At 42.1% G+C, this 16726-nt stretch overlaps 1 protein-coding gene across 1 annotated transcript in view; it reads left to right on the forward strand.

Annotated features, from left to right (window-relative positions):
- The window catches only part of plpp4 (phospholipid phosphatase 4), a gene marked incomplete at both ends in the record, with an annotated part of 117946 nt that overhangs the window by 77187 nt on the left and 24033 nt on the right, over positions 1-16726 (forward strand). Inside the window, 2 exons of the mRNA XM_079436453.1 lie at positions 12303-12366; positions 14266-14390. Coding sequence (XP_079292579.1) covers positions 12303-12366; positions 14266-14390 — 189 coding nt within the window. The remainder of the gene's footprint in view (positions 1-12302; positions 12367-14265; positions 14391-16726) is intronic.

Below are 16726 nucleotides of genomic sequence, written 5' to 3' on the forward strand. Positions count from 1 at the left end.
AAACCTTAATAGAAATTAAACTCTTTATTCTTTAAATTTGAGTCAAACATAGAATAGTTTAGCCTTTTAGTCGTGGCCTAGTGGTTAGAGAGTCGGACTTGTAATCCAAAGGTTGCGGGTTCGATTCTCCGGCCGGCAGGAATTGTAGGTGGGGGAGTGAATGTCCAGCGCTCTTTCCACCCTCAATACCACGACTGAGGTGCCCTTGAGCAAGGCACCGAACCCCCAACTGCCCCCCGGGCGCTGCAGCATAAAAATGGCTGCCCACTGCTCCGGGTGTATGTTGACGGTGTGTGTGTGTGTTCACTGCTGTGTATGTGCACGTTGGATGGGTTAAATGCAGAGCACGAATTCCGAGTATGGGTCACCATACTTGGCTGAATGTCACTTCACTTTAGCTTTAAAATAACTTTAATACTTAAACTTTTTTATGTAACTTTCTTTGGATAACAAATAGAAATACTCAGTTTAGCAAGATGTTCAGGAAAAGCCCAACTAGTGAAATCCGTACAGGTTTATGTAAAAATAACACGTTAACCAATAAGAATAAATGACAGAAATGATCTTCTCTGCTGAATAAAGCCATGTCAGATCGCGCTGTTCTTATGAGGTAAATTCCTGATAGTAGTTCTTCTTTCAAAAATGATGAAAATTAGATGAATCTTGATTTTATTTTTTTGGTATCTAGGTGATATTAATAATTATTTCTCCAGAGGTGGCGGCACATGCTGCAGAACCTTCCGAAGCAGTGGTGCTCACTTCAGCTCCTTGCGTGGTGGTGGCGCACAGCAATGCACTTTCAGCCCGTCATGTCACGGTCGAAAGAACCGTAGATGAACGCTGTACCTCTCCGGTTAAGGAGGATGTTAATGAACTCGACCTGTTTCCTGATGTTACTACTGATATTGAACTGTCTGTCTTGCCAGTTTCTGTCATTGAATTGTCTGATTATCTGGTCTCAGTCAACGAACCTGATTTAGAACTTTCTGCCAGTCCTGTTTCAGTCCGTAAGTCTAATGTTGAGCCATCTGTCAGTCCTATGTCAAGTAATAGGTTTGAACACTTTGTCTGCCCTGTTTTAGTCAAGAAGTCTGTTGTTGAATCATTCGTCTTTCCAGTTCCTACTAATGAGTCTGAGGGGGAATTGTCAACCTGTCCAGTTCAAATCAATGGTTGTGATTTTGAATGATCTGGTTGTCCACTTTCAAGTAATGTGTTTGAAGTTTCTGTCAGTCCCATTGCTATCAATGAACCTGTTATCTGCCCCTCAGTCCAGTCATGATCCCAGAAACCTTAATTGAGCTCTTAACTCTGTCTGTCATGAGCCCAGAAACCATAAATACACTCTGTGTCTGTCCCGTTACCCCTGTAATTTCCAAAGAGACCATTAATGAACTGTCTGTCAGTCCAGTTTCAGTCAATGAGCCTGATTATGAACTGCCTGTCCGCTCAGTTGTCACCAGAGAAATTGTTAAGGAACTCTTTACATTTTCTGCCTAGGTCCTTGGGGCCATGAATGCTCTGTCTGTGCTATCTGTCTCTGCATTCTCTAGGTCTCAGTCTCTACCATGGTCTCGCCATGGGGGTCCTCTGCTCCATCTGCTCCGCCGTGGTGGTGTTCTGTCCTACTCTGGCGGTCTTCTGCTCCGCCGTAGTGGACCTCTTTCCTGCACTGGTGGTCTTCTGCTCAGCCTGTTCCGTCTACTCCAACCTGGTGGGCACCAGTTCCGTCGGCTCCGCTCTGGGTTCCTGCTCCATCTGCTCTGGTTCCCTGCTCCATCTTGGTGCTCTGCTCTGCCAGCTCGGCCTCAGTCCCCAGTCTCTCCACTTCCTCATGGACCTGGAACCTCCGTCCCTCCCCCTGTTCCACCTCCGCTCCTCCGCCCTCCTGTTTTGTATGGATTTTGGTGCGTCTGAAAGCCGCTCCTTCATCTGTCACAAATCCGTTTCATGGCCCTCTGGCTGACTGCCACAAGAGGTCGCCTCTCCATCATATTGACTATCACACCACACAGACTGTTACATGTCACTTCGGACTACAGTTCCATCCATTGCACCGATTACACATACACAGCTGCATGTACTGAGTACACACACACAGCTGAATTCAATCGCACTCTCTAAATAACCCATGAACTTCCTCTCTCACGGCTGAGTATTGTTGTGTAGTGTACAACAATACACAATAAAGCGCTATATAAATGCCTCATTCATTCATTCATTAGCTGCTTTACCGAGCCATTCCGTGTTTGTGTTTAGACTCTGGTATTGTTTAACGTATATCTCTCTCCTAGCAATAGCTACTTTACGGAGCCAGTTTTCTACCCTAGTTTCTCGTTCATAGTTCATGTTATTGGACTACCCCTCTTCTCCAGCCCTCTGGATATTGTTCACCGATCGAAGACCCCTTGCCTTAGGATTACTCTTTGTCTTGCCTGTGTTATACCTGTTTGCCATTGTTTGACTCTTGCCTTTTTCTGACCACGCCTTGGAATAAAGCTTGCAAATGGATCTGCACGTCTCACGTCTCATCACACCCCCGTAACAGAGAGCAGCCTCAACTCGGCTAGTCCTTCTGACATTTGCTGCTGGCCCTGATGTCTCTGTAGTGGTTAAACATACGATATAATTTGTTTTGGGTCAATTTTATTTATTTATTTATTAGTTTATTTAACAGGGACAATGCAGTATAACATTGCTACAATTTCAAGCAGCCGATGCTCCACATATAGGCTTCTAGCCAAAGGCTAATTTGCAGCCTCTAATCTAAAAGGTAATCTTTGGTCTTTATTCTATTAATCTATTAATATGTTAAAATGTAAATGAAAAGATGCAATACTGTTTGATATAATATGTCGTTTCATTGTACTGTATGTACATTCCCTGAACTACATTTTGCGGCTATTCATATGTTTAAATGAAAATGAAAAGAAGCAGTGGTGTTTGATATTATATTTCGTCTTATTGTAAATACAATGAGGAATATTGCAGTAGCCAAGGCGAGCTGACTGATGTTATCAAGTGTGCTGTTTGCAGAATTACCAAACTTGCGTTGTCTCGTCTGCAGGAGTTCACACTCCCGAGTCGAACTTGCGAAGTTCGAACTACTGAGAATGTAAGTCCGAAATTTGCATATTGGGTATTGAGAAACGAGCGCAGACCTACGTCACCAGACTATTTGCCTAATCTTCTCGGTACTTTAGACCACGATGGAAATGCAGACAGCAACAGGTCTGGGGGAAAAATGTTCAAAATTGTGGTGGAAAAGCGGCTAGAATTACAAATAATTATTTATTTGTTCAGTAGCTGTGTAATACATTATCCTTTACTTACATATCACAGCCACAGCCATATCACCCTGCAGCCCAAGACCGGTTGTCCAAAATGGCGGCGCACACAGTTGCTGCGGCTTAGTGCTCTACCAGTCAGTGTTTTATTTGGTTACGTGTTTATGTGTTTTGTTTTATCTTGTGCACTTTCTGTACTATGAATACCATCTTCAGCTGGAGTGAGCTTCTAAGAATTGGTTTAATTGGTGAGCTTCTAAGAATAAGTTTATCCACTCGCATAATATCCCGGTGGATATAGCAAGAACCCCCGGCTCACCATGGATTACCATCCCAGGGGTGCGGCGGCGCAGAGACAGGAAGCAGAAGCGGGGCGGCAGAGCCGGCGCGCTGGCTAGGCTAAGAAGGCACCCATTTAAACCACCACTTCCCAGCCTATTTCTCGCGAACGCCAGATCCCTCGCAAACAAGATGGATGAACTAAGGCTACAGATTGCTGCCAAAAATGCGGTAAGAGATAGTTGTGTACTGTTAATCACGGAGTCTTGGCTTCAACCATCTATTTCGGACTCGGCTATTGGGCTAGTAGGCTACACTGTACAGCGTCAGGACAGGACAGCGGACTCTGGTAAGAGCAGAGGAGGGGGGCTCTGTGTGTACATTAATAACAGCTGGTGTACAAACACAGTGACTGTAGACAGATACTGCTCCACGGACTTGGAGTATATTACTGTTAAATGCAGGCCCATCTATCTTCCGAGGGAGTTTACAGCAGTCATAATAACCGCTGTTTATATTCCACCGGACGCTAATGCTTTCTCGGCTGTTGGACTTTTACATGGGAGTATTAGTAGACAGCAGAGCATGCATCCTGACGCTGAGCTTATAGTAGCAGGGGATTTTAATCATGCGGACCTGAAAGCAGCACTCCCTAGATTCCACCAGCATGTTAAATGTGCTACTAGAGCAGTTAACACTCTGGACAAGGTCTACTCTAACATCAAGTTGGGCTATAGGGCGAGACCACTTCCACACCTGGCCCAGTCTGACCATGTGTCCCTGCTTCTGATCCCCGCATATGCCCCCCTCTGTAAAACTGCTTCTATCAGCACAAAAGTCATCAAAACTTGGCCTGATGGTGCCTCTCAACAGCTGCAGGACTGCTTTGACAGGACCAATTGGGAGGTGTTTGAACATAAGGACCTGGGAGTGTTCACAGACAGTGTGCTGTGCTATATAAAGACCTGTACAGACACTGTCACAGTGGACAAACGCATCCGGGTTTTTTCCAACCAGAAGCCCTGGATGACCCGGGAGGTCAAGCAGCTGCTCAGAGAGAGAAACATCGCTTTCAGGTCTGGAAATCGGGAGAAATACAGTGCTGCCCGAGCAAACCTGAAGAGAGGCATCAGAGAGGCCAAGCTGGATTATAGGAGGAGGATTGAGGACCATTTGGACAGCAACAATAGCAGGCAGGTGTGGCAGGGAGTCCAGCATCTCATTAATTTCAGGACTAATCCTGGAGCTGATGAGGGTGATGCCACACTGGCAGAGGAGCTAAACCTCTTCTTTGCACGCTTTGAGGTGGAGCCGCCAGAGACAGCCACGCCACACCTCAAGGCCTTGAGCAACTTAACTCTCACAGTTAACGAGAGGGAAGTTAGGCATACGCTGAGGTCCGTGAACCCAAGGAAGGCTGCTGGACCGGATGGCGTCCCTGGCCGGGTACTGAAAGACTGTGCGGATCAGCTGGCTGGAATTTTTACTAAGATCTTCAACCAGTCACTGGCCCTGTCCACTGTCCCACCGTGTCTGAAATCCTCCACCATAGTCCCATTACCAAAGAAATCTCACATCTCGAGTCTGAGTGACTACCGGCCAGTTGCACTCACACCAGTGGTAATGAAGTGCTTCGAAAAACTGGTGCGGAGTCACATTACATCATTCCTGCCTGCAAGCTTTGACACTTACCAGTTTGCCTACAGGGGAAACCGATCCACAGAGGACGCCGTGGCCACAGCCCTCCATGCTGCACTTTCCCATCTGGAGAAGCAGGGGAGCTACGTCCGGATGCTCTTTGTGGATTATAGCTCGGCGTTTAACACCATTCTTCCTGTCAAACTTGTGGACAAGCTTCAGGACTTAGGGCTTCCACACTCCACTTGCATGTGGATTAAACGCTTTCTGTCTGATCGCAGTCAAAGGGTCAGAGTGGGCCGATACACCTCTACAGCCCTCAGCCTTAGCACCAGCTCTCCACAGGGCTGTGTTCTGAGCCCTCTGCTCTACACTCTTTACACCTATGACTGTACCCCCGCTCACTATAGCAACACCATTGTGAAGTTTGCAGACGACACTACGGTGGTGGGACTCATATCAGGAGGGGATGAGTCATCTTATAGGGAAGAGGTGGAGCGGCTCTCATGGTGGTGTAAGGAGAATAATCTGCTCCTCAACACCATAAAGACCAAGGAGCTGATCATTGACTACAGGAGGAAGAAAACGGACATTACTCCACTTTTCATCAGTGGGGACTGTGTAGAGAGGGTAGCTGACTTCAGGTTTCTGGGAGTCCAGTTAGAGGAGGGCCTTACTTGGAGCACAAACACCTCTGAGCTGCTGAAAAAGGCCCAGCAGAGACTATACTTCCTTAGGGTGCTGAGGAAGAACAACATTACTCAGAGACTACTGGTGTCCTTCTATCGGTGCTCTGTAGAGAGCATCCTAACCTACTGCATTGGCGTATGGTTCATCAGCTGTACAGTGGCTCAGAGGAAAGCGCTCCAGAGGGTCATAAACATGGCACAGAAGATCGTAGGCTGCCCTCTCGCAACACTGGAAGATCTACACACTTCACACTGTATTAAGAAAGCCCAAAGTATCCTCAAAGACACATCACACCCTGGACATGATCTGTTTGAACTGTTACCATCAGGGAGACGATACAGGACAATTAGAGCCAGGACAAACAGACTAAAAAACAACAGCTTTTTTTTTTATCCAACAGCTATAACCACTCTCAATAATCAAAAACACTGTTTTCATGAGATGTGAAAAAAATAGACAGATGGTGAATGTGACTGTGTACAATTTTCTGTACCTTTTTTTTTTTTTTTTTTTATCTTATGAATGTATGTATGACTACAGTACTCTGACTGGCTGGTACTTTTAAATTTCGTTGTACATGCAAATGGTACAATGACAATAAACTTCTATTCAACTATTCACTGAAGCTAAGCAGGGTTGAGCCTGGTCAGTACCTGGATGGGAGACCTCCGGTGAAAAACTAGGTTGCTGTTGGAAGAGGTGTTAGTGAGGCCAGCAGGGGGTGCTCACCCTGTGGTCTGTGTGTGGGTCCTAACGCCCCGGTATAGTGACGGGGACACTATACTGTCAAAAAGCACCGTCTTTTGGATGAGACGTTAAACCGAGGTCCTGACTCTCTGTGGTCATTAAAAATCCCATGGCACTTCTCGTAAAGAGTAGGGGTGTAACCCCGGTGTCCTGGCCAAATTCCCTCTACTGGCCCTTGTCTATCATGGCCTCCTAATAATCCCCATACACTTGATTGGCTCAATGACTCTCTCTCCTCTCCACCTGTAACTGGTGTGTGGTGAGCGCACTGGCGCCGTTGTAGTGTGGCTGCCGTCGCAACATCCAAGTGGATGCTGCACACTGGTGGTGGTTGAGGAGAGACCCCCCCACATGATTGTAAAGCGATTTGGGTGTACAGCAATACACAATAAAGCACTATATAAATGCATCATTCATTCATTCATTCATACATTAATTATTTACTCATGTGGCAAGTAGACTCTGCTTTGTGTTTGGGTCCTGATCTTTTTGTTAGGTTGGGGTTACCTTTGTGACAACTGACTGCCTGTACATTATCTCTAAATTAGCATGGTGCATATACCAAACTCTGCTTCATTGACATGTCTTCAGTTATATTCTATTTTTGTGTCAGTGAATATTAGATTCATGTGCTCTTTTATAATAATCACAATGTTTACAATATTAACATGACAATAGTCATATAAGTAATAAACTTTCAATCTGTTTGTTTATTCCATGTTCCACACTGTAATCACTGTACTTTATTTTATATATATATATATATATATATATATATATATATATTAGTGCTATCAAAAATAGTGCGTTACGGCAGGCGATTGTTCTTTTTCAGTTAACATTAAAAATATTAAATGCAGGGGCAGGGCTAGGCTGGCCACCCCACTCACAACTGCTGATTCTGTCTCTTTTTTTCATGACAAGAACCATTGTTTATTTAAACACAGAACGTCTTTACGATCACATCAAACTGGAGACATTTTTCAGATGCGCGCTCCAACTTCACTTTAGTGGCAGGCACTGGTCAATGGAGTGAGAAAATGCTACTGCGTGCTCTTCAATTGAGCATGCACGAGGAGCCGGTGCACGCTGTACCTTGTATCATTTCATATAAAATCGCGAAATAAACTACGAGCATGCAATGTCGTAATTATGTCATCAGTTAAGTCAAGAAATAACAAAAAAGGCGATTAAAGCTGCCTTAAAACTGTGTGCATGTATGTATTTGTTATATGTGTCACATATTAAGAACATGTCTCTGAAATGCAGCGGTTGTCAAACTGTCCTGGAGCACCCCAGCACTGTCTCCCTCACCTAACACACTTGATTCAACTTTAAGAACCGTGTTATGGGAAGTGTTCCCGGTTCCGGTTGACCTAATTAATGCAGCCTAACAATCCTTTAATGGATTTGAATATTAGAAGTGTATTAGTGTGTTATGTGTACGCCATGTTAAAGAGATGGGTCTTTAATCTAGATTTAAACTGACAGAGTGTGTCTAGGTGTTAGTTAGATTGTTCCAGAGTTTGGGCACTAAATAGAAAAAGGATCTGCCGCCCACAGTTGATTTTTATATTCTAGGTTTTATCAAATGGCCAGAGTTTTGAGAACGTAGTGGACATGGAGGACTATAATGCGATAAGAGCTCGCTCAAGTACTGAGGAGCTAAACCATTCAGGGCTTTATAAATAATTAACAAGATTTTAAAATTTATACGATGTTTAATAGGGAGCCAGTGCAGTGTTGACAGAACCAGGCTAATGTGGCCGTACTTCCTGGTTCTAGTAAGAACTTTAGCTGCTGCATTTTGAACCAGCTGGAGTTTGTTTATTAAACGTGCAGAGCAACCACCCAATAATCTAGCCTCGAGGTCATGAATGCATGAATTAATGTTTCTGCATTTGACATTGAGAGCATAGGTCGTAATTTTGATATATTTTTAAGATGGAAAAATGCAGTTTTACAAATGCTAGAAACATGTTTTTTGAAGGAAAGATTGCTATCAAAAAGTACGCCTAGATTCCTAACTGATGACGAAGAATTTACAGAGCAGCTATCAAGTACTAGACAGTGATCTAGGTTATTACATGCAAACGTTTTTGGTCCAATAATTAACACCTCTGTTTTTTCAGAATTTAGCAGTAAGAAATTGCGTTTTACTATACATTCCGTTAGTTTTGCAAAGTGGTAAGTTTCATCAGATCGCAAAGAAATATAGAGCTGGGTATCATCAGCATAACAGTGAAAGCTAACACCATGTTTCCTAATGATATCTCCCAAGGGTAACATGTAAAGCGTGAAAAGTAATGGGCCAAGTACTGAGCCTTGAGGTACTCCATACTGCGCTTGTGATTGGTATGATACCTCTTCATTTACTGCCACAAATTGATGGCGGTCAGATAAGTATGATTTGAACCATGCCAGTGCACTTCCTCTAATGCCAACATAATTTTAGTCTATTTAGTCTATTTAAAAGAATGTTGTGGTTAATAGTGTCAAACGCAGTGCTAAGATCCAGTAGTACTAATAGAGAGATACAACCACGATCAGATGATAAAAGCAGGTTGTTTGTAACTCTAATGAGAGCAGTCGCAGTACTATGATATGGTCTAAAACCTGACTGGAAATCCTCACATATATCATTTTTCTCTAAGAAGGAAGATAGATGTGATGATACTACCTTTTATAATATCTTTGACAGAAAAGGGAGATTCGAGATCGGTCTGTTATTAATTAATTCTTTGAGGTCAAGTTGTGTTTTTTTAATGAGAGGCTTAATAACAGCCAATTTGAAGGTTTTTGGGACATATCCTAATGACAATGATGAGTTAATAATATTCAGAAGAGGATCTATTACTTCTGGAAGCACCTCTTTTAGGAGCTTAGATGGAACAGGGTCTAAAATACAGGTTGTTGGTTTAGATGATTTAACAAGTTTATATAATTCTTCATTTCCAATAGAAGAGAATGAGTGGAATTGTTCCTCAGGGGATCTATAGTTCACTATCTGATGCGATACTGTGGCTGACAGCTGCATGGTTACAATTTTATCTCTAATAGTTTCGATTTTGGAAGTAAAGTAGTTCATAAAGTCATTACTACTGTGCTGCTGGGTAATGTCTGCACCTGCTGATGTTATATTTTTTGTTAATTTAGCCGCTGTATTAAGTAAATACTTGGGGTTGTGTTTTTTTTCTTCTAAAAGAGACGTAAAGTAAGCAGATCTAGCGGTTTTTAATGCTTTTCTGTAGAATAGGGTACTTTCCCGCCAAGCAATACGAAATACCTCTAATTTAGTTTTTCTCCAGCTGCGCTCCATTTTCCGGGCTACTCTCTTTAAGGCCCGAGTGTGCTCATTATACCACGGTGTTGGACTCTTTTCCTTAATCTTCCTTAAGCATAAAGGAGCAACCGTATCTAAAGCGCTAGAAAAGTGAGAATCAATAGTTTCCGTTACATCATCAAGTTGTTCTGAGCTATTGCTGAGGAATTGAGATAAGTCAGGAAGATTATTTATAAAGTAGTCTTTTGTGGTAGAAGTGATGATTCTACCACATTTGTAACAAGTATTTGGCTTTACAGCTTTAGCTATATGGAATATACACGAAACTAGATAATGATCTGAGATATCATCGCTCTGCTGCAATATTTCAACGCCACTGACATCAATTCCATATGACAGTATTAAATCTAGAGTATGATTTCGACAATGAGTAGGTCCTGAAACGTGTTGTTTAACACCAATGGAGTTTAGATTGTCTATAAATGCTGATCCCAACGAATCTCTTTCATTAACAACATGGATATTAAAATCACCAGCAATTAGGACTTTATCTGCAGCCAGCACTACCTCAGATAGAAAATCAGCAAATTCTTTAATAAAGTCTATGCACCATACACCTATGTGTATGGTGCCCTGGTAGCCTGTATACATTAATCAGTACAAACATCGCAGGGGATTTATCATTAACACTTGTTTCTTTGGATAACGTTATATGAAGCCCCATTACTTCGAACGAATTATACTTGAATGATGGGAAGTCGTGGCCTAATGGTTAGAGAGTTGGACTTGTAATCCGAAGGTTGCGGGTTCGAGTCTCCGGCCGGCAGGAATTGTAGGTGGGGGGAGTGAATGTCCAGCGCTCTCTCCACCCTCAATACCACGACTGAGGTGCCCTTGAGCAAGGCACCGAACCCCCAACTGCTCCCCGGGCGCTGCAGCATAAAATGGCTGCCCACTGCTCCGGGTGTATGTTCACGGTGTGTGTGTGTTCACGGTGTGTGTGTGTGTTCACTGCTGTGTGTGTGCACGTTGGATGGGTTAAATGCAGAGCACGAATTCCGAGTATGGGTCACCATACTTGGCTGAATGTCACTTCACTTCACTTATTTGAAAGTGAAATAAGTCCCTTCAAAGTTGTGTTGAATTGAACTGAAACACAACTACTGAACTCTGTCAGGAGAGTTGGCTGCGCAGATGCTGGCAAGCTTTCACATTCCAATAACCAAATGCAGCTATGCCACAGCGACTAGCAATGAAGCAGTCTCCATTTAGGGAAAGACACAGGGTTCACCAAGATGGAAACTGAACAGTGGGAAAATACTTTATATGTAATCATTTGTTTGGGAATCACTGCATATGGAGCACTAAGCCAAATTACAAGGGTGCTATGATGAGTGCTAGGAGGTAGGAAGTAATGTCCTGGGTTCACCAAACCTGTGGAACACGAGCGCCACCTCAGGGAGGGGGAGGGCACTCATGCAAGCGTCACAATGCAAACACTCATGCAAACACTCATGCAAGCGTACATCATCTTCACAATCTCAAATGGATTGCCCTGCAAGGCCTGTAGGACGAGATAGAGATCCCAAGAGTGGATCAGGTGCAGTCTTGAAGGATTCAACCTCCTTGTACCTCTCAGGAATCTAACAATCAGGTCTTGCTTCCCCAGGTACTTTCCACCCATGGTGTCATGATTCGTTGCTATTACAGTACACTTTAAGACCGGAGGCAGACGCGCACCAATGTGAAGCCACATCTTTGTGGATCTTCACCTTGGGAATAACAACAAAAAGAAAATAGGCATCAATTCAAGGCATATAGCCGCCTAAATAGGTGTTTAGGGCTCCCGAAAGTGACTCCTAGTGTCAGTAATTTGACTCAACATCGAATTGACTGACAGATAGGGAACATTAATTTGCTATCACTCCCAAGTCATCTCTTTTACTCACTGATAAATTTGGATAAGGACAGTAGATTATGCTTATAGGTTTTAATTCAGAGAATGAGGGTTATTAATGCACAGGATTAATTATCTTTTTCTACTTACTCTCCATTATTTTGAAATTGTATGCATAGTTCAAATTCAGAGAACCCCAGTGCCATTAAAGTGTACCTGAAAAGTTTTAACAGTTAACAAGAAATTTCAGATGAAGCTTATGACAAAGAAATTGTGCACTGCAATTCTGCAACGAGATAAGTATTTGGCATCAGTTGCGAAGGCAACCTTTGCTGTTTAGGACATAATATAGAGGATGGTTTAAGGCTGATATCAGATTGGAAAAGTCACTTAACTGTGAATTTTGTCTAAGTAACAAAGTCATTATTTATCTGCCTGTCTCTTGTTTTATTTTGTTTTCTTTTTCTTTTCTGTTTTGCAGCGGTATCACTCGCACTAGCTTTGAATGGTGTCTTCACAAATACCATCAAGTTGATAGTTGGCAGGTAATGTACAAACATGATTTCTGTACTATTCCCAACAAAATTTTATGCCAGGATTGTTCTAGGCTCAATGCACACTGGAGGGTTAAAAATAGACACAGACACAGTGGTGCAGAATGCTGGGAAACATGTTATATTGATCTCATGTTATATTGCTCACCTCTGTCCACAGGGGAATCCCCTGAAATACCTGTTTTGATTCCAGAAGGAATTTGCTTTAAAATTAACATTCAGTGTTCTCTGAGCTGCATTTAGACACTTCACATTACTCACTCCCCTCTAAATACAAAACATAGTGAATAGTGGTATGTAGTAGAACATCCATCCATCCATACCTTGAAAATATCCGTTCATCCTTAAAACCTTCACACAGGGGAGTACCCTGAAAAAATGGTCAGCATATATACTGTATATATATATATATATATATATATATATATATATATATATATATATATATATATATATATATACACACATACACACATATATATATGAAAATAAATCTGCATTGTTCATCCTTTTGATCTTTCTTTAAAAGAATTAACAAAATTCTAACCTATTATTGAAGTAGAACAATTACTTCACAAAAACAATTGCTGTGTGTGTGTGTGTGGGGGGGGGGGGGGGGGGGGGGGGTTCATTGTGAAATAAATGCTTTCTCTAGTTCATGTTTGCCACAATTATTGGCTCCCAATTATTGCAATGTCCTTTTCCCAGGATAACAGCTCTGAGTTTTCTCCTGTAATGAGTTTGACTGGGACTGGGAACAGGTGACTGGGACTGCTATGGCAAAAGCTTCATTTTGTGCTGAGTGACCCATTTTTGTGTTGTTTTTGATTATTGTCCTGATGGAAGATCCAACCATGGCCCATTATAAAATTTCTAATAGAGGCAGTCAGGTTTTGATTTTTATCTGATGGTATTTGTTAGAATCCATGATGCTATGCATGTCCAGGGCCTCCAGGGCAGAAAAACATGCCCACAACATTAAAGATCCAGCAGTATATTTAATCGTGGACATGGGGTACTTTTTATCCCTATTTGTACTAAACCCATCTGATGGGTTTGCTGCCAAAAATATCCTTTTTTTTGTTTCATCAGACCATAGAAGCCAGTCCAATTTGGAGTTCCAGTCATGTCTGACAACTGAATATGCTAGAGTTTGTTTTTGAACGAGCGAGGAGAATTTTTCTTGAAACCCTCCCGAACAACATGTGGAACAACAGATGATATAGACCCACGTCCTCTTCCAGGCAGATTTGTATCATATTTAGTTGATTAGAACCTCTTAATTATTGCCTTGATGGTGGAAATGGGGATTTTCAATGCTTTAGCTCTTTTCTTACAGTCCCTTTTTTTGTGTGTGAAGCTCAACAATCTTGTTCTGCACATCAGAACTATATTCTTTGGTTTTACTCCTTGTGATGGATGATTAACAGAATTTGGCCTTTGTGTTCCTCATATTTATAATCATGGCTGGACAATTTCATGTTCCTAGTCACCCTGGTGTGCTAAAAATGTAAATATGGAAAATATTGGAAAATATATGGAAATATACTTCAGAGATATTTTACTCATAAGAATTTCTAAGGGTGCCAATAATTGTTGCCAACATGCATTGGAGAAAAACATTTATTTCACCATGAGATTTTCTTCCCAATTTCAATTGTTTCACTATAACGATTTTTTGAACTAAAGATCATAAGGATAATCAATGCAGATTTTTTTTCTCAGCTGTCTTTGCTCATATTTACCAAGGATGCCACTATTAGTGGAGGGCACTCTATATACATAAGTATAAAGTATATATGTATCCATACTGTATATAAAGACCTATTAGTATATCTGTCCTGTTATTTGTAATCATGCTTTTGCCACTGGTGTTGATCTTGATCACAGACCAAGGCCAGACTACTTCCACCGCTGTTTCCCTGACGGACAGATGAATGCAAAGATGCTGTGTACTGGAGAGCCAGACCTGGTGTCTGAGGGCCGGAAAAGTTTTCCCAGCAGCCATTCCTCCTGTAAGTGCCAGTGTATACACTTAACAAATTACCTTTGAACATGTTAGGTTTGTTTTCCAATAAAGAAACACAAACATTACTTGATCTGCTGCAATTATACAAATCATTTATTTGGCTAAACTTTCAAACCTGAACAGGGGAGAGAAGATTCAGTTATAACAAACAACATAATCTCCAATCAGCGACAAGCTACAGTGATGCTTCTCAGTTTGTCACAAAGGAATAGGTGTATTCCCAAAGAACCGTCACCTAACTGTGCATGGAAGGCAGTTATGGCCACCATTTAGACCTTAAGCATGGACAGGGATGATTCTGAAGAAATTCCATCACTGAAGCCACTAGGTAGTTAACTGTGTCCAACCTGTGTTCTCTGCACTATGATGTGAAAATTCTCCACTTCACGGCATACAATTCCTTTGTGATGGGAGCTCTAGAGTTTACGATGGTCTTTATGACCTCAGCTGAGAGACCAGAGTTCAAAAGGTGTACAGTGTACAGCCTTGCCTGCACGTCTGCACAATGGCATCCAGTCCAAAAGGAGTTGGATGTGTGAGGAGAACCAGAGCAGACAGTCTCTTGGGAGGCAAGCAGATCTACTTCCTGCTAATTAACTCCACCATCTTGGGATGGAGTCTTCATTCCCTGGGCTTTCATAAGGCAGAATGCGGTGTCCCTTAGGAAACAAAAAACCTTGGTTCTGAGCCATCACTTTATTTGTTCTCATGTACAAAAAGCCAAACGGTATCATGCTGCCATTAGACCCAACAGTCTCTGAAACTGTTTGGCAGTGATGGCCTGGCCTTGCTTAATCTTGAACACTGCTGGCAGGATCGAGTTGATACAAGCACAAGGCAATTGTGCCTGCATCGTAATCGAGTCCAAGATTAGTCCCAGGATGGTTGTCCTTTGCACTAAGAGAAACATGCTCTTTTTCGCATTTAGTCTCAACCCCAATAGCTTTATGTGGGTGAGGACAATATCTGGAAGTTGAACTGCCATCTCTTGAGACTAGGCTAAAATAAGCCAGTCGTCAATATAACTGAGTACATGGATACCCTGAAGTCTCAAAGCAGCCAGTGCTGCATCCATGCGTGATTGTGCATGGGGATAGTGCTAGGCCAAATGGAAGATCCCAATATTGGTACACTTCTCAAATATTTCTCCTAGACAGAAATTAAGTTACTTTTACATCAAATGGAGACTTAAGCTTGAGTCTCCTGCTTCTCACACAACTCTAACACTCTCACAATGGTCTCCTTTAAAGTATTAGAGGAGATCTTATCATCATCACCACACATTTTGCTCATATTTTTCTCCTTGCTGGCTGATCTGTAGATGTCTGCCTTCAGCAGCTCTGTTTGCAAAGATTCAATCCCCACGTAGGAGGGGACATTTTCCCAACCTTGCACAACATTCCCTAAAAGTTCTCTAAAGATGGCAAATATCCCGAACCTTTACAGATCATTAGGGACATTCCTAAAATGTCCTCTTTTGGTTATGAAATTGCTTCAGTTCAAAGTTCTTTATATGACTTTAGAGAGAGATTCCATTTGGGTTATTTTATGATCACATAAGAATGTTACAAAGAGCACAATTGGGATGTTAACAGTACGGAACTGCTCAATTCCGATTTTGCTCAGATCTGATTTTTCAGCTGTTCACATTGATGTTTTAAATGTTGCCAATATCAGATTTACAGTGTGAACAGATCATGGTTCTGAACTGACCCGGATGCGCAAAAGAACGATATGAACAGGGTTTCCAGGTTTTCACAACAAAATCCACACACAGCTTCTCAAAATGAGTCCAAAACTAGCCCAATCATGTTCTGGTGGGTAAATATTGCATTAGTGGTGTCGTGTCAACCCACATAGTTGAAAAACAACCCACAGAGGGAAAAAGTAGCCCAATTCTGCGGGAAAACTGTGGATTTGACAACACTTTTGCAGCGCGCTGTCATACGGTAATAAACATGAAGGAAATAAAGTAAGCAATTATGTCTTTATTTATCGTGTGATCTGCCGCAGAAGCCAGCGAAATTATGCACAGACAATATGAAAAATAAAGATGAGGAAGTGACAGAAGAGAGTTTTGAAACTTTTATGATAAAAACTCATGTTTTGCTTGTATATAGAGTTTTCACCGAGTTCAGACATATCAGTGTACTTCCACGGACTACCTTTTGCAATTGTTTTGATAACTTATGTAAAATCTTTGAAGTGACGCCCATGAGCACAGAACAAATGTCAAATGTTAACAGCACTGTCAGTTAACTCACTGGCCCCCCAGACCTGTACATCATCTTACATTTCATACAGTTGACTGTTGACAATATG

Source organism: Barbus barbus (genome assembly GCF_936440315.1).
Source record: "Barbus barbus genome assembly, chromosome: 16".
Classification (NCBI taxonomy): Eukaryota; Metazoa; Chordata; class Actinopteri; order Cypriniformes; family Cyprinidae; genus Barbus; species Barbus barbus.